Consider the following 23,526-nt stretch of genomic DNA (forward strand, 5'->3'; position numbering starts at 1 on the left):
ATTCTAAAAGGAAAAAAATGAAACCCAATCAGACTCTAAAGATAATCTAGGTTTGTTAGTCCGATTGGCTTGAAAGTGATGTAGGCTTTTGTATTCATATCCTAGATGTAGCTACTAAAAATCTCAGACAAATTAGAATTTCCGCAACCTTGAAGTCAAGGTCAGAGGTAGAATTTTCTAAATATCTTCTGAATCGATAACTCAAGAAGGGAAAATTGTTACCGTAGATGTTTAGCTTGATTCAGCTTTGAAAAGACTAAAAAACTGGAATTTTGGGAAGGATTCTTAATCTCCTTGCAAGATTGGGTGAACATTATGTGCACACGTCAGGTTAACATGGAAAAACTGGGCAACATTATCTTGATCTTATCAAAAACAATAACAAACTACTCTGGAGAGGTATAGGAACAAGATAAATCTTCACTTTGTTTCCATTTTTTTGTTACAGTTACAGTCTTCTGTTATTTTTAATTTACTCGCAGGTTACTCTGACATTTCCAGGCTTAAAGCTGGAGCGATCCAAGATCAGGTGAAGATCAGACCTCTGTTACCATGACATTAGATGGGCTACTTCATACAAGTACAGGGTCCACGTTAGGGCGCTTACCTACGCATGCATGTGACCGGTGTGTGTATGAGAATACATCAGCATCTCTGGAGTCAGGAATATTCTGGCAATGCTAATATAATGTCCATATTCCACTGTAGAATCACCAGTCAATCCAATTAAAACTGTGGTGAATGATCATGAGAACAGCCACACTTAAATCCAAAAAACATTTCTATACAGTCCACTGTTTGGACCGGAGGATTTTAGCTGATTTGCTTTCAAACCCTTCATAAGAATATCTGCGATAACCATTCATCTGTTCATCTGTCAGTTAAGGTGATTAATGAACAGGTTGTGTAGGAAAAACAGAAGTGTGGAGCCTCTGATGTAACTTCTTTTAAAAAAAAATAAATTTATGAGGTTGGTTCTTACTGCAGACTTAAGGGTTTAAGTTGAAGGGAGCTAAACTTTTATTTAGCTTGTTGAAAAGAGGCTTCTTCAGTTTAGAGCTAATGGGGAGTCTCAGGTATTTAACCCGTAATGTGGTTGTCACCTTGGAAGAGGTCCGTAGCGTCATTTACCCACCCTGCCACCATAAGAATTATTCAGGCGACATGGTTCAAGGTGTGACTGAGGGTTGAATCACCTGTGAAGGAATCTCAATTCCCTCACACTGTTCCTTTATAAATGGCCCTGTATGCTATGCTGTATTCCCACTAGGGGACAGTAAAATATAGTATTTCTTATATCCGACTCCAGGCATCAACAGAGAGAACCAAAAGCAAGTCATGTTAAAGAATGTCCTCGCTTTATTTGAGCAATGAGCATTAATCTAATGCAATACAAATGTGAAGAAAAACACTTTAACATGCTCACTGCTGCTACAGTGCAGAGAAACGCTGACTGTGACATGACTGATATGTGTCGCTCCAAGAAGAGAGAAACTACATGAGAAGTTTCCTTTGTCCACATGTTTAGACTGACATGCAGGAGTCAGACTCAACAACATTTTGAGTTGTCTGTAATGTGCAAAAAACAGGAAGGGGAGGGGGGTAAGCATTATACGCTGTTTTCACTCCTTGAACCCTTTACTCGATCTCATTGGAGGTTCCCACAGTGGCGCTGATCCCCATTTCTGCAGGAAAAAAAAGAAAGAAAGCAGGAGGTTGTGACGAACCTGGAATCCTTTCTTGCATCTTTTCTTTTTTTGTAGGATGTTTCAGTTTGTTTACCTGGGCAAGGTCCACCTTCCAAGACAACATCATCAATGGCAATGTCACTTCTTATTGAAGAACCCCTGATCGCTTCGAACACAATCTAGGACAAAAAGACAAATAAACTGTTTAGATAAAGAAAGTTCAGGTCAGCAGTGGACCCCCCCGTTAGAAAAATGACTTTTTTGTCATTAGTTTTATTAATAATTTATTAATGTTTTTTTTTGTTTTTTTACTGTGTTATTTATTTTGAAACACCTGCAGAAGTAGCGCTTCAGTTTCACTGTATTTTACAATGCACTGACAATAACAGGCACTCTGAATCTGATTCTGATTCAAATCATGAACAAGTGAGTCGTTACAATAAATAATTGCGAATTAACTAAAGTGACCTGCTCTGTTCTTACCTCTGAGTTACACTGAATTATCCCATAAATAAGCTCTAATACTGCTGCAGCACAGACCTGCACGGATGATGATCATGCAGGTCTGTGCTACGAGATTAACGGCTCAGCAAGCTAGGCTGAGCTTAAAGTCCGAGTTTTCTGAATCATGATAGTGGCCCCTGTTTTTTTAACTTGGCTAAATCACCATGGTAACCGATGTTGAACACATGACCGGGTTGGGAGCACCATGTTTTCAACAATTCTTTTATTTACAGCATGTTTTATGCAAGTTTCAGATTATCTGCAGAGGGAATACATTTTATATGTGCTAGGTTAAGCTGTATGTTATTAAAACCACTGAATAAAGCCCAAACTGTGTATTAATTTGGTGACACATGAATGTATTAGACTTATACTGATCTGCTGTTGAGTCTCTTTTACACTGCTGGAACTGCAGCTAATAAAACATTAAATAGACTCAGGCGGTTTAAAGCTTTAGTACTACTTTAGTAGTGTGCAGCACAGAGAACAAACTCAATAGAATAATTAACTTGAATTAAAATGCTTATTTCACTGCTCTGTGTGCTAAATCACCAGGTTAGCAATTTTCTGCAGCACTAATCTGTTGTCTTATTAACAGCAGTATTGAATTTTACTGTCACTATTTTTAATGTTCTTTATAGATTTTTAATCACAATTCCTACTCCACTGAATATTTTCATATCTAACCTATGAGAATGAGTTTTTGAAATTTTCAGTTCTATTTATAACTCCTAGTCTCAATGTGTTTATGTTCAAGATAAAGACCTTACAAAATTAGAGTGAGACCTGCAACACCGAGTAAGCGCTTGGTGAATGTGGGGAGGAAGAAATCCCTTTTAAGATGAAGGGAAGTCCAACGGAGGCTGGCTCATGAAGGAGCAGTCATCTGCCCCGACTGGGTGGGGGAGTGGTGGGGAGAAAGAAGAGAAAGCAAAGGGGAGCGAGCGAAATTTAAAAATGATCCTTTAATTATTGAAACTTTCATTTAGCCAAATAAAAACAGCCGAGATGTTGAAATACCCTGCACAGAGGACAAATGAGATCAAATGCGCTAAAGCTTGTTTGCAGATAAGATCCATTCACCTTGAGAGTCATTCACTCAACGCTGTAATTTCTTGATTTTAGGTTCTCAGTATATTCTGGCACACCCACTCATGCATGCAGTCTGCACAGTGATGAGTGCAGACAGGACCAATTATACCAAACCTGCAGGCTGACAGGGGCAAAGCTGATGCTGAAGGCAGAATATTTCAAGAGAGGATGTCGGACTGAGTTCATCTTACCGAGACTAAAGCGAGGCCCATGTTTCCATGATGCAGTCTCATATAGGCTACTTTGTTTCCTGGGCAATGACTCTATACCACTGGTTGTGTGTGGTTCCAAAATGACAGTCTTCAATAAGCCGTCGAACTGAAAAGAAGCCTGAAGCTATGTAAAAAAAAAAAAAACATCTTCATCTGTGCCAAATCTCAAAGAGATGGAGCTGTGGAGGCGAGTTTCATCACAGTGGAGTCAGAAAGGCCACACTGGGGTGATTTTCTTTCCCCTGTTATCAAAAGGAAACTACATATTCCTTCTTTTGCCTTTTTAAATTCAAATTTCTCACAGAACCACTGAGCTGTTATTTTCATGCCTGTCAGACACTGAAAATAATGTTAAAGAATAAAATTAAAGACGCATTATTTCGCTTTTACATCAGGAATTAGTTTGTTATGCTGCTTAACAGCTTATGAAACATGTTATTGATTTAAGTGGTATAATGAAGGGGTACCTTAAAGTTTTTTTGTTAGCATGTTGAGCCCACTTTGATTTTTCTATCAGTGTAAAGATGTTTAACTACACATTTAATCCCTGAGATATCTTAATATAAGAAAAAGAAGTGCAATTTCAACAGCATCGGTTCTTCAGTTTTTCTACATGGTAAATATGTAAAATTACAGAAAAAGTTCTTGTAGCTCACTGCCCAGACTGTCCCGGATTCATTAAGCGGTAACTTTTCTGTCATGTAATTATTTATCATGGCTCAAGAGTTAGTAGTTCGTCTTGTAATCGGAAGGTTGCCGGTTTGAGCCCCGGCTCCAACAGTCTCGGTCGTTGTGTCCTTGGGCAAGACACTTCACCCGTTGCCTACTGGTGGTGGTCAGAGAGTCCGGCAGCCTCGCCTCTGTCAGTGCGCCCCAGGGCAGCTGTGGCTACAATGTAGCTTGCCATCTCTAGTGTGTGTGAATGTGTGGATGACTGAATGTAGTGTAAAGCGCTTTGGGGTCCATAGGGACTAAGTAATGCGCTATACAAATACAGGCCATTTACCATTTATCTATTACTAAAAAATTCCAGAAATGCATAGCCTCCTAAATTTTTTCCAGAGCAGTCTAGTGGGCCACACTGGAGTCTTTGCAGGGCCAATTCTGGCCCTAGGGACTTATGTTTAACATTTGTATTTTTGAGGGTTAAATGAAAGCATTAAAGCATCTCAGTGACATTAAAGTGATCCTCATTTCTCAGCATGGCTTCTTAGAGAAACTGAGATCAACACCCCTGCTCTACAGTTCTGTCCTCACGTGTTCCTAAAGTGAGTTGTTTGCCAATCAGCATCCACCATCATCTTCATCTAAACTGTTTAAAAAAAACTTTTCTGCATTAAGGGGAAAGTTATTTCCACTCTTGCCTGATGCTGGCTGTGACACTCGTACTCGACTTGGGCCTTCAGCCACGCGATGCTCTGCTCGCCACTCCTCTGCCACAGCAGCTCTTCCTTTCCATATTTGTTGATGTGAACGTTAAGCTGGCCTGTGCCCGACCCATACATGTGGTAGAAAAAGCTAATACAGTGCCGTCCCCTGGTTCCTCTCACGGGGCGGGACAGCAGCCGGGCGTTCTGGCCGGGCAGCATCGGCGACGCCTCCAGGTGGAGGTAGTATCCTATGGAGCACACAGTGTAGGTCAGGGGCTTACAATGACTGAAAGGATCAATTTTCACAAAAGAAGAGGTGACTCACCAGGTCCCGTCGTGTGGTCCCCTCTGGGTCCGGTGTATGAGGTCGGTGTGGGCCCCCTCCTCCTCTCCCAGTCAGCAGCGTCGCTCTTCTTGTCCTGAGTGTAACCACACATCCCTGCTTCAAAATCACAGCGTCCAGGGAGAAGAGACGACAGCAGGCCTACAAGAGGAAAATCCATATGCCGAATAAGAGAAGCAGCAAGGTTCCTGCTTCTTCTTTTTAGGCTAGTAGGGTTTTTTCTTTGAAAGCAGGGTTATAAAATAAAAACCATCTCTTTCTCTCTCTGTGCTTTTTTTGTAGCTGTTACCTGCCACCAGCTCGCACTCTCCAAGGCTCATGCTGATGTCATCCAAAGCCACAGAGCCACAGTCCCAGAAACTCCTGCAGGTGCTCACGAAGACTACCTGAACAACACAGGACAAACCGGTGAGCCACGAGGTGTTTACAGATTTAAAGATCGATCCCAACCAAAGACACTTTAACCAAAACCCTTTGTTTGGGTTGGTGCTGGTGTGTGCACGAGCCTCAGTTAGTCTGTGAGGATAGAAATGAATCATGAGTGAAATACTGAGCCAGTGTGGAGAAATCCTTTGAGCACTTTGGCATCTGAATGACTTTATTTTCATCACGCAGCACATGTGATGATGATGATGTCCTACAGCAGCACTAAATTAAAAAAATCCTGTTTCTCCTGTTTATCTTTCCCTCTCTGAAGAATTATTTTCATTTCTCAGTGTTTCTTGGCTATTTCTCACATTCTTCACTCTGTTGTTCATTTTTCTTTCTTCCCCCGTATTTACTCTGTTCCTTACTCCCATTATTTGTATATTTTTCCATCATAATTAATGAATTCATTCCTCGTTTCCTGCTCCCACTTTTTCTTTTCAGTTCTGTCAGTTGCACATTTTCCCTCCTTCTCCCTCTTGTACTGATGCTTGTGCATTCCAATTCTTGCTTCCTTTCATTTCTTTCTTTCCTTCTTTTCCCATTTTTCTATTGGTTCTTTCCTTCTTCTCTCCTTTCTGTCTTGTTCACTCCTTTCTAATCTTCAGCCCTCCATCTTTTTCTTTTCCTCCAGGAAAACGGTCAACAAGGGTATACACACACACACACACACACACACACACACACACACACACACATATATATATATATATATATATATATATAGATATATATTTATCCACCTCCTTGTTTATTCTTTCACACATGTGTGCTTTTCCCCCCACTTCCTTATAGCTGACCTTGGCAGGCTGTGACGTCTGGAAGGTGGCATCCGCTGCGATCCAGATTCCCCTCGACCTCTCTGCCTGAGTCCAGATCTTCTCCTGGCTGCCGTTCGCCTGCAGCAGATAAACAGCCAGGGCCTGGTCCGTCTGATTGAAACCTGCAGTTGCCAGAGTTATTTCTGGTTGGTGAATCATTCAGATCAGCTCCAGCAGAAGATTCACACATTTCAAATAAATGCCAACTTGCAGGGAAAATATATGAATCTGTCGAGTTTCAGGGTGCAGCTCACCCCTCAAAGAGAAGTAAAATGTCAGACAGTACTTCATGTTCCCGGCCAGAGTTGGACCGATGAGACGGCTAACGTAGCCGAAGCGTGGGCCCAGTCGGGCATGAGCCAACAGGAAAGATCCTGGAGGGAGAAGACAGCATTTTATTTTCTTGCTAACTCTCTCTTCCTCGGAATCTGCTTGCTGTGATCGTTCCCATCACCACTCACACCTGGTAATGATCTGCTGCTCGACTGTTTTTCAGTGGCAAACTGTGCTTTGTTTGCATGCATGGATGTTGTCGCCACGTGAAGGCAAAGAAATGTCGAAAAAGCCGACAGACACACAGCCACCAAAACGCTGGCCTAAATTTCACAGCTTTGATGTTTGTTCACATCCACCATCTAATGAGAACAATACCAGGCTCTTAATGCTATGTGGTTCACTTGGTTTACCAGCTACAGTTCTGTGTAAAAGCCTTCATTTCTTCATGAAGGAGCCAGACTTTCTTGTATTTTTAAAAGTGGTCTTGAACAGCTTTCTGGGGGTATTTCAAAGTTTTTCTTTGACCATTGGCTGCTTTTTCACTCATTTTTTAGTCCAGTCTTTGTACCTGACAATTTTCAGAGGAATATTTTTGTTTTTTTTGTTTAAGCCACTTAACACTGAGATGAACCAGTGCTGCGTCTAAACATAACGAACAACTTTGCCAATTTTAAGCTCTTTAATCTTCTGGCACTTTGTTACTAGCAGCCTGTCACAAAAAATAATTTGTTCCAATGTCTTCAGTTGAATCCACAAAAGTGCCAAAGATATCACACTTCGACAGGCATAAAATAATATTTTTCAGACCAAAAGTGGAGCGGAGTGGAGGAAACTATCTACAGGTGATAAATAGCCAAAAGTCATGTCCCTAGGAAATACAAAAAAAAATCTGGCTTTTCACTTGATCCACGGTGTTCTCTTAAGACTCATGAGTAATGGTTTCAGTGGAAGTGTGGCTAATAACAAGCTAGTCTTAAGAAAGGGAAATGAAAAACACACAATGGAGCACTATAGACCATGGATTGGCCTTCCCAGAGCCAGGACCTCAACATTATTGTAGCAATAGGGGATCATCTTTGCAGATAATGAAACAAAAAGCAGCCAACATCCAAAGAAAAACTCTCAATGTCCTCGATGTCACAAAGCTTGGAGAACTATTATCGAAGACTACTTCAAGAAATTTCAAAAAAACTCAACTACCCAGCAAACGTGCCCTCTTGGGGCCTGTATGGGGCCGCTGTGGGCAAACCCACAGTACTGCCATGAAATGTAGAGCACATCTGGGCCCACTGCGAGTAGGTGTGGATAAACCGTGGAGCTGTGTGGGCAAGGCAAACCCACATTTTTCCACATGAGCCCCAAGTGTGTGTTCCCATCCAGGGCCCATACCAGTTTTGCCCTTTGGGGCCCCTATGTGGGTTTTCTATGGTCAAGCCAATTATGTGTTGCCCATAGGAAACCTGGGTGATGAGGTAGAATAAAAGTATTGGTCTGCTAGATGTTTTTTTCTAACCAAAAAGATTCTTTTGTGGTGGAAAAAATCAGGAGTTTCCCTCTGAGGCAGCCTCACAGTTGACCTATTCTGCTTGTATTTTTATTCTCGGACTCTAAAAGCGTTGCATGATTCATGCATAATTACGTGCACATCAGCTTACCCTATTATTTGAAACTTGGGCCATTTTTAACAGTATTGTCACACTTTATATATGACGGGAAATACAGAAAAGTGTATTAAGTCCCCTTTAAACAGTGGAAGTTTTACAGAGTCCACGGTCAGATGTTGTTTTCCCACCTGCTCCTGTGGTGTGGTCTCCATTCCTGAATATGTTGGGCTTCACAGAGACTCTTCTCCATGGTGACTCCTCTGCCTGCTCCTGGGTGTAGAGGCAGAAACCAGACTCAAAATCACAGTTGGCGATAGAGGGATCAAAAGTTGGCTCTGTAGAATAAATGCACAGAAACCGCAGGTTAATGTAGGAGAAACACTTTTGTGGCTCCTGTTCAGTCCTTTAAACATTTGTATTCGATTTCATGTTAACATCTGTAGACCCTGGAGGATGAATCCTATATTAATCATGGTTATTTTAATCTTCTTAATCTACATGCAAACTCCCAAATTTTGATATATGAAAGACTTTATGACTTTGCTGCTACTTGGATTTGGTGCTTTAAGATATTAAATTAATTGAAATTCTTAAAATCTGAATATTTTGGAGGCTTAAGATTTTACCCAGTTTGACTATTTTACTGGTGACATTAGCGGTGAAAGAATAAGGGGCTTTATTTGCAGCTCACCAGTGTCTGTGGTGCAGAACTGTGAAGAAAAGGAAATGTCATCAAGTGCAACACGTCCGCCACGTGGACTGTTAAACGCCACTTCAAAGACCACCTAAAGGGACATAAATAAAGCTGTAGGCCGTTATGTGTTCACACAGATGCGTTCACATTTACATCTTAATGCACAGTAGTCGAAGTAGTTTAGTAGTAGTTTTAAGTCAAACCCCAAAACATTTTAAAATCAAATAAAGAACAAAAACATTTGTCAGACGAATGATGGAAGCACAAGAAGTTAAAGATAACCTAACATAGAGTCACTGCATTTAACCCTGCCCACTTTATTATGTACCAGAACATCTGTGTTACAGGTCATCATGTATACCTATGAGACCGTAAGCAGTTTATCAATTAATCTATCAATTAAGACTACCTTAACATAGATTACTTGTATTATTCCCTTTGTAGATACACTGGTGACTATATTACGTACACATGGAAAAAAATTAAAGCAGTCACTCATTATTTATTTATATGTTTTTTACATTGTCAGAAACGTGCACTTTCAATTAATACTACACGACTAAAGCTACGGAACAATTAAAGATTTTAAAAGTTAAAATCCTGACCATTATATGAATAAAGGAGATGTTCAGTGAAATCCAACTCAATCATCTCTTGCATGTGGCCATAGAGACAGAGAAATATACATACAAGATCTGTAACATTTGTCAAACAATAACACAATTGATAGCACAGTTAATGTCTTTATATTTCCCCAATGACACTAGAGATATGCTCTCCAATCTATTTTTGTTTGGATGGATGGATGGATGGCTGGATGGATAGATGGATGGAAAAAGTGCAATACAAACCAGAAATGGAGGACTTTCTCCTTCAAAGTAAAGTCAGTAAAGTACTTTTGACTAGGGTTTGCTTTGTTTCAAGTTCTATATATTTTGCCACACAGTGAGCATGAGGCTCCATGTGAATGTCCACGTGCCTGCCTTTTTTTGTGATTGCGTATACTTGTCTGCTGAGAATTAACATTTCAATGCGCCAGCTACACATGTGCTCCCGGCAGCGAACTTCAAGGGGTCTTCAAAGAAGTCTAAGAGCAATGACTGTTCAACCGTTTGGTCTCCAGCTGTCTGCGTCTGCAATGGACCATATTGAAGCCTAAAAGTTGGGCCTCACTATTGCAATCAACACGTTTTAAAATGTGCAACTTTCCCCTTGAAGGCAAAGGTTCTCTGGTTTTTGGTTTGCAAGTTCACAATTTCCCTTCTGCTCAGTGTTTACAGGCAAGTTGTTTTCTGCCGTGCAAACTATGGGCGACCGTGGCAATCCGCTAAGGTTCAAAGAGGTTTTTGGTGTATACCTCAATAGCAAACTTTATTTTTTTAATTCAATCAGTTTTATATTGTAAAAAACCCACAACAACAGTTGTCTCCGGGCACTTTATACTGTCACATATCCTACAATATTACATACATTGTTAGAGAGAGCATCTGCTGATTGTGGGGTCTCTTTTAAAAAATGGCCTGGCCTGTATTTATATAGTGCTTTACTAGTCCCTAAGGACCCCAAAGCGCTTTACATATCCAGACATCCACCCATTCACACACAGGTGATGGCAAGCTACATAGTAGCCACAGCCACCCTGGGGCGCACTGACAGAGGCGAGGCTGCCGAACACTGGCGCCACCGGGCCCTCTGACCACCACCAGTAGGCAACAGGTGAAGTGTCTTGCCCAAGGACACAACGACTGAGACTGTCTAAGCTGGGGCTCGAACCGGCAACCTTCCGATTACAAGGCGAACTCCCAACTCTTGAGCCATGATCGCCCCAGGAAGAGACTTTTGTTTTGAGGGTTAGGGGAAAGACAAGACAGAAAAGAGGAGCACAACACATAAGATAAGATAATTCTGAGCTCAAGAATACATCATTGGAATTTTTCTAAAAGTATCTAGCTTTAAAATTGGGTTCACAGCAGCAAAAGTATATATTTAATTACCATTTAATTTATTTTTGCTTTTATAAGAAAAAAAGTTGCCTTCTTTAAAAGTAACGGTCTTTCTTTGTTCATTAGGTCATCACATAAGACTTTATAAGAGGTCTTGAACTGACCTGTACCGAGTACGGTGCCTTCAGGTCCACCTGCACAGATATCCACTCTCCAGGAATCTCTGTCCAGTCGTTTTGATTCTCCAACCCTGCCCTCCACAACTCCTGGTACTGACCCAGCTGGTCCCGGGTGAAAACAGAGAAGAGGTTTCCCATCTCACTGCGCTGATACTGAAAACTCAGACAGCCGGACATCGGCACCTGCGTCATTGGAGACACCAGTTTGGCCACTTCTTTGAAGGTCTTGGCGTAGATGGAGTCGACGTACATGAAGTGACCTGAAAGGAATTAAGTGGCAGAGTTTTCTGGGTTTATTTAGACCATGTAAACACTGATTTGGTGATTTCTAGTTGTGTAAAGACCTTCATCAAAGCCTTTAAAGCTTTAACAGCTTTAAAAGTTATGATAATCCGTTGCTTTGACGCTGTCAGTCTGAAAGATAGGACCATTCTGGGTACATTTTGAATTATGTTTACCATTCATGTCAAGTTAGAGTCAAGCACATAGGACAAGTCATTACAGACCTTTGTAATCTTTGTAAAAGGTGAGCCTAGTCAAACTAATGACCGTTCTACAGACCACTGAGGAAAAACATAATAAACTAACCCTAACCCCAGGATTAGGGGTATCAAATGTGAAGCTCGGGGCCGAGAATTAACCCTCCAGAGCAGCGGTCCCCAACCTTTTTTGCACCACGGACCGGTTTATGTTTTCACGGACCGGTCTTTAAGGTGTCGCGGATAAATACAACAAAATAGAACCAGTACCAGTACCAAAAAAAAGAAGATTTATTCATAACACATGGGAAAAGACCCAGGGAAACTGAGTTAAAGATAAAATCAATTTAAAATAACAATAAAAAAAACAATAAAAACCCTGAAAACCATCAATTTTTACACCTGAGCCTCAACTCTCGCGGCCCGGGATCAAATGGCTCACGGACCGGTACATGTCCGTGGCCCATGGGTTGGGGACTGCTGCTCCAGAGGATCCAGTCTGGATTGACTGGATTGCTTTGCACTTGAAGGCATAGTTTGGCACCCTGTGATGGACTATGGCTCGGTCCATCTGTTAGGATAGGCTCCAGACCCACCATGACCCTGAACTTGGTAAGCAGTTAAGAAGATGGATTAATGAATTTTGGGGCTTTTCTTGTTTTTCCCTTTATTGGATGAAGAAAGTGGAAACAGACTGGGAGGATAGACATTAGAGTTCTTGTAGAGAACTGGTTCCCAGTAGTTAAATTTCTTGGAGTTGTTAGTCTCCTTACCTATTGTTCCCACTTGCGGGTTCCACTTGCACTCAACTGACTTCAGTTAGGAAAATAGCGGCGCGGTCTTTAAAGTGCATATGGACATTACTTTTATTTTAATTGCACAAAAAGACAAGAGTGCCCAGGAGCCAGACCCTGAACTTCAACGGATAACAAACTGATGAGCAGTCAGTTATCTAAAGTAGAATCACTGTGGCAATCGCTTTAAACTCTCTTTGTGCTGGTTTTAATCCTTGCTTCGTGTTGTCATTTTTGTGTTGATTCCTTAATACTAAGGTAAAGATCGTATGTGTATTCTCATTAGCCCAGGGTTATGTGCCTCAGGTTTATATTGGTAAATGGTAATTATGAGACAGCGCAATTACTTTCTCCTGGAAGTGATTAAGCAACATACTATGTTATATTTAAGAACAGTGTTCTGTGTAATATGTGTAATAATTACTACCCAACACAGAACACAATAAAAAAGGGAAATACTGACGACATTTGCATGAATGTCTTTCATATCCTGCTTAGTGATGGTGGTTAGTCCCAAAGCAGAGCCAGTGAGAAATCGAATCATAAGTGATATCGATAATGGAATCAGAATCGTTAAATAATTAGTACATCCCATCCCAAGAGGTCATTAGAAAGAATGCAGATTTTAAGCACTACCTAGAAACTAAATCCCATATTTTAAACTGTCTGACATATAATGATGAAGTTTCACTTTTTAAAGTATCCCAGGCAGTTCATTATTTGTATTTGTACCTGTACTTTGACCCATTGTAGCCCTCTTTAACTTTGTGGTATTTGGCTTATGAACTAAAATCTGTTTGACCCTTCAAGAGTCATTAATAGTACACCCAGTAATTATATGTACAAATCACTCTTGCTCACCTGACCTGTTGTTGTATGTGTGATCATTTGGCATATCATTGTGGAGAACCTGGACCTCGCCTCCTCCCACATACCAGTTTACGTTGGCATTCCACTGGTTATTGTATCCACACAGGTGAGACTCCTCAAAATCACATTCTAGAGGCAGACAAATGAACAACAGACCCGCTGTTATGGGTGCACATGTGAAAGCATGCTGTCGGAGCTTTGTAATGTCTGAGGATCAGGGTGCAGATGGTCTTCATCAAGGCGTACATATGTGGGTGATGTTTTTCTTTCAGTTTAAAGTAAAATGTGTGCGTGACATAAGTGTGAAGTCACCGACCCAGGCAGTATCCGGGGCTGATGTGGATCTCAAAGATGGCCACGCTGCTCCCTTTGCTCGACCCAGGTTTACCTTCGATGACGACCTAATCAACGACACATGCTCAGTAATCCCCCGAAGTGAGGTCTGACATCACATGAGGTTAAAAAGAGTTCATTCACAAAGAATGCTGACAGCTAGTCTACTTTTCCTGACTCTGATTTACTTTAAAGTGGCGTGCAGAAGAGGGAATGACACACAGGATGATGGAGAAGAAACACGTTTATAAGATATGTCATGCCTTTTAAGATGTTAAGGTGGTTTGGGGGAAAAACGCTGAGACTGTTTTTGCAGCAAATGTGCAATAAAGCCAAAACTACAAGCTAAAAGTGGCTCAAAAACCTCTAAAGTGAAAACAGCTTGATAATACTTTGTGGGTTTATTGGAGCATGCTCAAAAAGCTTTAATGTCAAGCATCCTCTTTAAGTAAATCATCATGGTTCCTGTGGTGAACTACTATTTTCTTCTCCTGCCTGCTGTGTTGCCCTGTCTCTGTCATCATGTTTACTGCCAGCCTTCATTGCTTAGTCTTAGTTATTTGTCTTTCAGTTATTTCCTGTTTTACTCTGAGATTTTCTTTTCTCACGTATCTTGTTTTTGTGTCTACATCCTCTCTTTGTCTTCTCACGTTTGAGATCGTCTCCCCTGCCATCATTATTTTCACCTGCTGTTGATAGTTTCCACCTGTTCCCTGATATTCAGTCATTTTTCTGTCTAGTACAGTCTTTGTTTCCTGAAATCTTTTGTCTTTCTCTCTGTAGCCTGCACTTGGGTCCTCTCATCATATCCTAAAATAATTGGAATATGTCCATTTGACAAGCAGATCAGTGTAGTACGACCCCTATGAGCAAGCACTTTGGCAACAGTGGGAGAGAAAAACTAAATTTTAAAGGAAGAAACCTCCACCAGACCCAGGCTCAGGGAGGGCCGGCCATCTTCCGTGACCAGTTGTGGGTGAAGGGAGGAAGACAGCAATAATCAGAAATACAAAAACGTACTCATCTGGTGAACTGCCGTGGCGATATAGATTAGTAAAACAATGCATCGTTCACCGTTTCAATAAAAATGTATTTTTATTTCTACTGTTTACTTTCTCAACCTCTGACACAGAAATATCCACTCTATTAGAATTTACATGACAAATCTAAAAAGTTTTATTCCTGCCTATAATCTTAAAGAGGTTATAAAGGAGTTTGTTTATATCTTTCATGGATTAATCTCTCTGCTATTTTATTACTATGATGACGTTTTTTTCTGATTTATGAAGCGATAAAAAGAGATATCGGAAAACAAATTAAAAACATTTTTTTAGCTTGGCTTTGTTCAGGTTTCTGTTCTTGATACAATGTGTATTCAAATTAGTGTAGCTGAAGGTGATCAGGTGCTGAAGAGTGCCTCAGCTGGATGATGTGTATATATACTAGAAGTTTTGTTTATTATTTATTTATTTATTTATTTATTGCTTTAATTTAGGGAAGCATGGACATTTCTTGCACAGCAAGGTGGCAAGAAATGCCAGAAATAGGGTTACTCACTGGCAGAAACAAGTCTCCATATTTAAAGGTGGGACAGATAGTCCTACCAATGCATCTAAATCCCCAAAATAATTGGAATATTAATGAATTAAATTTTTTTGGCTTACTCAATGTGGCGAGAGAAAGGTGAAATCAGGTTGCAGCTTTGAAGCTGAACATTTTAAATTTAAGGTGAAGAGTCAAAAACTGCAGTTCCTTGAGTGGCCACTGGAGTCCGATCTAAAAGTGAGTCAGCCCCCACAGATTCCCATGTTAAAACGCCCAACTTTACAGAAAAATTAAACATATTTTAGACGTAGCCCGGTACATTCATATGTTTTTATCTCAATAGTCAGTTTATCTCTCACAACAAGTTTTGTTATTTGGTTATTCGCAGGTATCTGTGTCCCTGCAAAACCCCGTACTGTCTACAGACGCAGCTTGGCGTCATTAACTAATAACCCTTTACTCTCTCATCCAGTGCCTCCAAAAAACAATACAGCAGGCGCCAAAGCACTTAAACTTAGCCAAGTATGTCCCATCTTTAGCAAACTAACACTACCTGCATCCCTAAGTCAAGCTGGCTTTTGTTTCCAATAACAAAAGTTAATGCTGGGTGAATTTATTTCATTGAGTGGGAGTAAATAGCACAATGCTTCAGCAGTTGGTGTGAAATCTAAACCACTGGCACATTAATTTTCTTCACCCAGGTCTGGACTGAAATGTGTTTATGCACTGAGGGGCCTGCACATAGCACAGGTCTGGAATAGCCTGATGTAGGTCACAGACCCTGTCAGAGTCAGCTCTGCCTCTGCATATAGTGTAAACACGTGGTGTACTATTCCCAGAGTGTTTGGATAATTACAAGCATGTTTCATACTCGCCTCAGTTTAGGTCTGCATGCGTCATTTTAACCTGCATGTGTTGTTTCAGTGAGAGATTGAGAGGTTTTATGCATATGTGCAGTAGGTTAGAAAATCAGCTGTCAGACTGCATCTTCAGTCTTTGAAAATAAAAACAGGAAATTGTGAGTAAATTTTTCTTTTTTACTTTTACCTTTCTTTGCACTCATTTTCTCTCATTAACTGGCAATCTGTGAGCAAGTTGAACTGAAGTGCAGTGGGATTTCTTTCACCTTTCACTTTTATTCTTATATTATTGCAAGTTTTTTTTTCCTTGTACAACTAGACAGCTGGGTGTTTATCAGCCGAGTCCGTAGAGGATGAACATTTTCCATTTTATACCTTTTCTTCTGGCTGTAATCTACACAACCTTTCAACTTTTAGTACCTAAGAATAGCTTAGCTGCTGTACCTTTTATATTTTAAAAAGAGATATAAACAGCCTCGAGCCTCTGGCGGAACTTCAGCCATGTTTTGGTACATTTTAATCTGATCTCTTTGTTAAACAAAGATTAGATACTATTTGAAAAGTGTTTTACCCTGTAAGGTTCTGTATTGTTCCGCAGGTCCATGCTTGAGACCACCCAGCTGTCGGAGGGCAACCGGCTGCTCCACAGCGGCCTGTCAAAGCTGTTCCCCTCGGTGCGCTGCAGGACCTCCAGGCTTCCTGACTCTGTGATCTGATAGACAAGCCTCAGGCAGCTCCACTCACCGTGATCCAAACGGGGACTCAGCAGCACCCCTATGATCTCTCGCTGTGGGTCAGCACCACTGCCTATGTAGTCCTCCTGATCCTCATTCACGGCTGCTTCCACTGTGACAAAACGGCCTGAACAGACAGATTAGAAACACAGCATTTCATTCATTATAAATAAAGCATGATCAAGAGCATATTAATGACAGCTGCTACCTGATCTTTCACCCCGTGCTGCTGTACAAACCTTTAATATTTGTGCCGCCAATAAGGTTAAGTATATGTGGTCTCCTCATTTCCAGCTCCATATTTTTATTTTTGGACTCTACCAGAGTAAATTTTGCATGGTTCACAGTGTAAATGATCACTGTTTGTCTGTTACTGGGCCTTCAGTTTTTCCTGTCTGAAAAAGAGTGTTTTAGCTCCTCCTGCTTTAAGCTAGCTTCTTTCCCCGACAAAAACAACTTTTGAAAACTTGCATAAAAAAACCCCTCTTTCTGACATCATACAGAGCCAAGAATGCGAAAAAATGTCTGAAACTGGGCAGTCAGAAGCTGATCTTTTGGCCCAGAATGGCTAATATTACATAAGCTAACCTTGTTATTGGAAACTTTGGCTGCCTTTGATATCAGCAGCCACCACTCTAATATTACATATGTCAATAAAAAAGGAAAAGCTTGGTGACGTCTTGCTTTAAAGCAAACGTTTCAATGTTTGGAATAAGACTTTAAAAACTTTCAGCCCTTGGAGGTAGATTTTTAACAGCACACTGAATACCAGCTATAAGTATGTGTCAGCTGTAAAACTAATTGGAAATATAGAGCCTTCATGAGAAGGACCAGGCATAAAAAGATGCACAAAGACAAAAACAACATGATAATAGATAATAAAATGCAGATGGATCATCAGAAAAGCAGCTTCAAGGTTAAAACATTATGATAGCTCATAATGCTAATTTAACCCAAATGTAGCCACTCTCATGGTGAATACATCTGTTTTCCTGGATTTTCCCAAGAATCTGACAAAGAAAAGGTCTTGGATCAAAAAGGAACAAGAAATGTGGAAAATTATTACCACTTCTGCCTTTCATATGTCTCTACATGATTGCACAAACAATCAACAACACAACTGCATGACATAAGCCATTTATAAAGCTAGCCAAATAAGCAGGATGCTGCGCTTCTGCAGACTGTTATTATACGTTTAGTCAGTATTCAGACATCTAACACATTTTAGATCTGTCTCCCATTAATATCTGAATTTTGGCAGTAATTTCAGTTCAGAACTTACTAGAGAAAACTTACTAAAAGGGTGTGCACTGTTAAGAAAACACATGCAGAAAAGGTTGCACTGTGGACCTAAGTCTGTACAGAAATGTGACTAAAAACCTAAAGTACTGCAAACCCATGTTTCACTGTAATACAAGACAGACCCTTACAGTCCAGTTTTCGGTTTTCACAGGACTCTATGCAGTCCTTACTGCTTCCACAGGAATTAAGGGTGTACATAGCATGTAGGTGCTGCTCTTCAAATGCACTTAATTAAGCGATCATCAGTACATCTCAGCAAATTCACTGCAAGGTCAAACTGTGCAAAGCTCAGAGAAAACCCAAGAGCTATATTTTAGATTCTACAAACCTCACTTAGCATGCTAAATGTTGACAGTACAATGAGAAAAACATCTGATCAAACAAATCTACAACAGAAAGACGGAAAAAAAGGTCAGGGTGTTTCAATATCCCAGTGAAAGTCTGTGTGCATAATCAAATTCTTGGAAACCTCAATGAAAGATGGGTCAAAATTCCACATTCCAAAATCACAAAGTGAGAAACTGATGAATTCATACAGAAAACAATTACTTTAGCTTATTTCTAATAAAAGGTGTTTTATAGCCGGATAAATCATGGGGTGCACTTAGTGTTTTCACAGGACTGCACATGCATTAGTAAATCTGGACTAAAGTAACAAATTCTAATTTCTGGTAGAAATCAAGGTACATACTGTACCTTTTATACCGTTTGTTGCTTACTAACAAGCAAGCTATTTGCTAGCTTGTGAGAGTACAAACTGAGAGCCACTAGCAAATTAACAGAGTTGGATGTTGTTGTTGCTGGACTGGAAATCATATTAGCCGATCCACAAAGTGCAGCCACACTAATTAACTGAGTTAAATACGAACACAGAGGCAGCTAACAGGCTAACTGATCGATGTGCAGGTTTGGACATTCTGACATCTCTGTTTGATAATGGGACTAAAATGAAGGCCGGAATCAACTGATCTATCCAGTTGTCTGGGATTTCATTTTAGATTGATGCCTAGCAAACCAACATGAGCTTGGCTGTACTAAAAGCGAACTTGATGACTGAACTTGATCGGTCAAAGGTGAGGAGATTTAAATCCCAGCATCAGTTTGTGTTTAAATGTTTGGAATTATAAAATGTGTCTGACCCAGCTCCAGATAATATGCAAAAATCAATCATTTTCTTTACACTTTCTGTTTAAGGACTGGAACCTGTTAAAAATCAGATGTAGTTTTACTGGACCTTTTTATCTGAAAGAAGTTATAGAAAGCCCAGATTTACAGGATGTGACATTTTGCATCAGGATTCATGGCCAAAGTCAAGACACTTTGAGTCGGAGCATCATAAAATCCACCTCAGTAACTCTTTTCTGCTCCAGGGTCCTCTGAGCTCTTCTTAGTGGTCTGTCATTTATTATTTGTCCCTGTGGAATGCCCTGCTGCCCCGGGCCTCCTAAACACACTCACTGAGATGATTTCAGTTTGGAAAATTCAATGTTTCTTTTTTTCCCCCCAGTAAACTGCAGTTGTTTATATTTAAAAACCGAATCAACAGATGTGAAAACCTCAGACTGATGCAATGTCTTGATTAGATCATCCCAATGCCTGATTTGGTTTCAAGCAGAGTAAAAAAGGGTACATAAAAACTGCTTTATACATACATTTGACATGACTTCACTGCTCCCGTTCTGGCTGCGCAGAGCAATGAAAGGGATAAGGAGCAGTGGAGGAAAGGAAAAGAAATGAGCAGGAACTAAGCACACTATTAACGCACCAAATACACCGACTTTTCTGGCACGCCAGCGGCATTAGCAACAAAGATGGAAACAGGAAAACACACAGTATCCCAGACAGGAGCAGAGCAATTTTCAGAAAAAGTGGGCTGTGAGCAAACATCGTAGTGGGGAAAAGTGGTAATTAGAGGTTTTCTTCAGCAGGGTTTGGAGCAGCAGGGTAGAGCCGTGATAGAAATTCTGCCTCACCAGTTACATGGCTCAAGATTAGAGATAAAGAGTTTTTTTTTTTTTATGACTGTTAATCATCTAACCTCTTATCACCCACCAGATCATAGGTGAGTAAGGGCTAGTCTTAGGGACGGATTTAACCACAAGCTAAACAGACTCATTTTCAGAAACTAAAAAATTTTGCCTCTAAAATGAAGCTACAGTCGTTTTTTGCAGGATGTTAACCTCCCTATAACCTTAACCATATCCTTGAATAGATGGCAAGAAGTCGTGTAAGTGGGTTCTCAGTCATCCAGGTCATGGTTGCCTTCTCATCCAAAAGGCTTCTTCAGTTCTAAAAACTCATGAGGTGTCCCAAGTATTCATATTTTAGCTCATGTAAGTCTAACCGCTCATTTGATGACAGGTCAGTATCAAGGACTCTCAGGACCACCTCCAAGGTGTAAGCCCCACTAGCAGTTAAACATCTGGGGCTCCACATCAGCTGTTAGAACTGAAGAACCCTTCTGAATGACAAGTAAAACATCTTAAAGAACTTAAATAAGAAGTCCAGTTGCCTTGGACTCAAACACTTAATTTATTAACCTCTTACCATCTACACATAGGACAAGGCCAAAAAGTGGTTTTGATTGTCAGGTCCTCCGTTCTGCATTAAAAACAGGTGTTACACAGCGTAAGTCACGGCACAGGCTCAAGAGGACTTCTAAAACCCAATATCAGTGAACACAGCTTGTTAGCAAATGCTTGAATCGGAGTTAATGGTCCTTGGGTTTGAGGTTGTTCTTGGATTGGGAATCCTCAGTTAATATATTTGGGTTTGCGTTTCTGTTCAGGTTCTTCTGTTTGAAGTTTTGATTCTTACTGTTTGTAGGTTGAGTTTTGGATCTCTGTTGTCATGTCCTTTCAATACAGTAATATATTGATAATGTAGTTTGATTGCATTTATAGCTCCAGATAAGTTTTCTTAGACTTTTCAATGCCTTTCTAGATGGTTTACTGTTCCAGTATTAGTTCTACATTCTTGTTTGTATTTACCTTCAGTTCCTAATTTGAGTTTGTTATTTGTTTGTTGTGTTAGGTTTTCTGGTGTTCCCCCTGAATTAGTGAAACAAGAATGACACACTAAACATGAAAATAAGTAACAGCTTTTGTTCATTTCCTGTTTTAGTATGACTGTTTTTCTATTTTTCTATGGCTGTTTGAGTTTTGCTTCCTCTCTGATTGTCTAGATCACATGCAGCTGTGTCTTATCCCCAAATTAGCCCTGAGTGTATAGTGCTGTAACCTTTGTCACAGTGTATTGTGTGGTTAAGTGTATGTGGCATTCTTGTTTCTGTCTATATAGATCTGTCCAGTTTTTCCCCTCACCTCCTCTGTTCTTTGGATTACTGCTCCTGGTGTTTACTGACTTCAGGAGCAGTGTGAAAAATATGTGGATTTGTGGGCTAGTCTCGCTTTGGCTGTTGCCGTTCCTTCAGCTGGCCGTGAAGAAAATTGTCACAATTACAGGATGCAAAGAGCTGAAGTGACACTGAGTGTTTGAAAACAATGAAAGGTGTCCACTGTCTGTGCTTCTCTGCGGTCCTTTCCTTTCCTGTTCAGGCCAACTTTTCAACCAATCAGCATTTTACCACCACACAGTTCCCTATTCAGCTATGCGCTGGTGGTTTTGGAGGACTGCACACAAGCACCTCTGCATAGGCTGTATACCCATAATCCTTCACTCTGCAAAGCCAAACACTTATGCAAACTACTGGCGAATCCTCTTAACCCTCTGACACAAACACATTACCATGAATTCTGCATAATGCACGATTTATGCTTCTGCGTCGACTCTAAGTAGAGCCTATGCAAGGGGTCGATACCATTGCCAGCATTTATACTTGTGCTGGGTGTTTTCTTCCAGTCGATATGAAAAATGGCGGCAGAAGAAGTAACCAAAAATACATAAGAGGAAACGATGGTATGAACAGGCCAGTCACAATCATGTGACGTGTACTTTCATTCTCCAGTTACAAGCATACATCCCACTTTAGTCATGATCAAAAGTCAAGGCAATCAAAATATGGAGTTTGGGGGATTTTTTCAATATTATTATTTGAGTATTTTTGAAATTACTCTCCCAAATTTGTTTCCTTTCTCCAAAATACAAGGTTAAGGTTATCACCAGTGATCCACATTTATATATATTAAATAAAAGATTATTGGACTGGATCAGTTTCATAGAAACCACTGATGATAATTCTGCCCCCAATCCTTTTTTTTTAGAGAGAGAAAGGCAAAATGGGCTTTTCTGGAAAAATATGAACAGGATTTAATCTATCAGAACAAGTAATTTCTTTCATCTCTGATTGCCAAGAGTCTGGAAAAAAAATCTGATACGATTCTGATCATATTTGGGTTAATGTGATTACCGGTGATCACTTAGACCTCAAAGGCTTAAAGCGGGCTCCACCTCATGTCACTATTTACGTGACGAGACCCTGTCACTAGTTCACCAGGATAAATACAGCTCAAGACTTCTCAGTATTTTGTTCATGGACCACACAAGAGTGTACAATTGTACAGATGCTTGTTCAGCAATGCTTAAGAAGTTTTGTTGTTTCCCGCCACGGCGACCAAAGTGTGCACGAACGTTTCATTTATCCTTCATTCATCCATCTGTTGGCTTTGATCACTTTGCATGAACAGATGGTGATATAACACAGATACTAAGATAAGGGCGTGTGCAGCATTCATTCATATCAGCTGCAGCGGTACCAACCCGACGAGAATAACTAAATGTGTTATTTCACTGACTCCAGATGTTCAGAGATGCTGCAATCAATGCAGACCAGATGGGCTTCTTTTCACCGGGGCTTCTTTAGTGGCACAGCCAAAACCATCAAAACCAGCACCAAAACTGTCATTAAAACATCTTCAACTCTACACTCATTATAAGCTCCTACATTAAATCCGTTTTAAAACCCTGAAAGTGCAGTGTGCCGTCGTTTTAAGTACCATCTTTTTGCAGGGTCCAGCTCATAAAGTCTGCATCTGACGTGTATCCGCAGGTGTTGGACTCAAAGTTGCAAGATCCTGGCAACACCTGGCTGTGGGCTTGGATGGTGACTGAGAGAGAAACGAAGAGGAGGAAGACGTTAGAGAGAGAGGGAATGGTAAGTATGAATCATTGCAACTGGCATTAATAGAAGCATGCCCTCATCCACCAGCACTGGCCAAAACCGTTAAGATGTACTCACCAGCAAAAGTTAGGAGGTAGAATGGAAGCATTGCTGCTTTCTGTGGAAAACATACAAAGAAAACTCTTGGAGGATGTAGGAAAAGAACAAGGAGCAGTCCTCTTTCATCCACGGTCGGGGAAAATGCAAGATGGTTCTGCAAAGTTTGTTTTTGAAGACTTCTCTCTTGTGTGTCGTCTGAGTGTCTCTCCAGCTCACAGACTGGCAGCACACTGTCTGTGTGGAGAGTGGGGAGGAAAAAGGGAGAGGAGGAGGAGGAG

At 40.6% G+C, this 23,526-nt stretch overlaps 1 protein-coding gene across 2 annotated transcripts; it reads right to left on the reverse strand.

The window, feature by feature from the left end:
- Positions 1–1,336: 1,336 nt before the first annotated feature.
- LOC100699362 (MAM domain-containing protein 2) lies at positions 1,337–23,526 on the reverse strand. Of its 2 annotated transcripts, XM_005470575.4 has the most exons (15): positions 23,267–23,526; positions 23,025–23,135; positions 16,605–16,894; positions 13,612–13,696; positions 13,287–13,424; positions 11,138–11,412; positions 9,028–9,121; positions 8,525–8,671; positions 6,711–6,830; positions 6,436–6,578; positions 5,499–5,595; positions 5,192–5,350; positions 4,861–5,114; positions 1,783–1,867; positions 1,337–1,685 (listed from the first exon to the last, which is right to left on the reverse strand). In XM_005470575.4, exons 1-15 carry the CDS (start codon positions 23,295–23,297, stop codon positions 1,639–1,641), a joined length of 2,076 nt encoding a protein of 691 aa, XP_005470632.2. In that variant the 5' UTR covers positions 23,298–23,526; the 3' UTR covers positions 1,337–1,638. The 2 variants fall into 2 exon arrangements, with proteins under 2 accessions (XP_005470632.2, XP_019216849.1); XM_019361304.2 differs by lacking the exons at positions 23,025–23,135; positions 23,267–23,526 and adding an exon at positions 17,007–17,189.

The sequence above is a fragment of the Oreochromis niloticus genome, linkage group LG7, assembly GCF_001858045.2.
Source record: "Oreochromis niloticus isolate F11D_XX linkage group LG7, O_niloticus_UMD_NMBU, whole genome shotgun sequence".
Classification (NCBI taxonomy): Eukaryota; Metazoa; Chordata; class Actinopteri; order Cichliformes; family Cichlidae; genus Oreochromis; species Oreochromis niloticus.

Coding starts and splice junctions, on each gene's coding strand:
- LOC100699362 (XM_005470575.4), bottom strand. CDS start 23,297: ATGCTTCCATTCTACCTCCTAACTTTTGCTG. Junction 9,122..11,137: donor AGGCACCGTACTCGGTACAG/GTCAGTTCAAGA, acceptor ATGTCCCTTTAG/GTGGTCTTTGAAGTGGCGTT. Junction 8,672..9,027: donor GTTCTGCACCACAGACACTG/GTGAGCTGCAAA, acceptor TTTATTCTACAG/AGCCAACTTTTGATCCCTCT.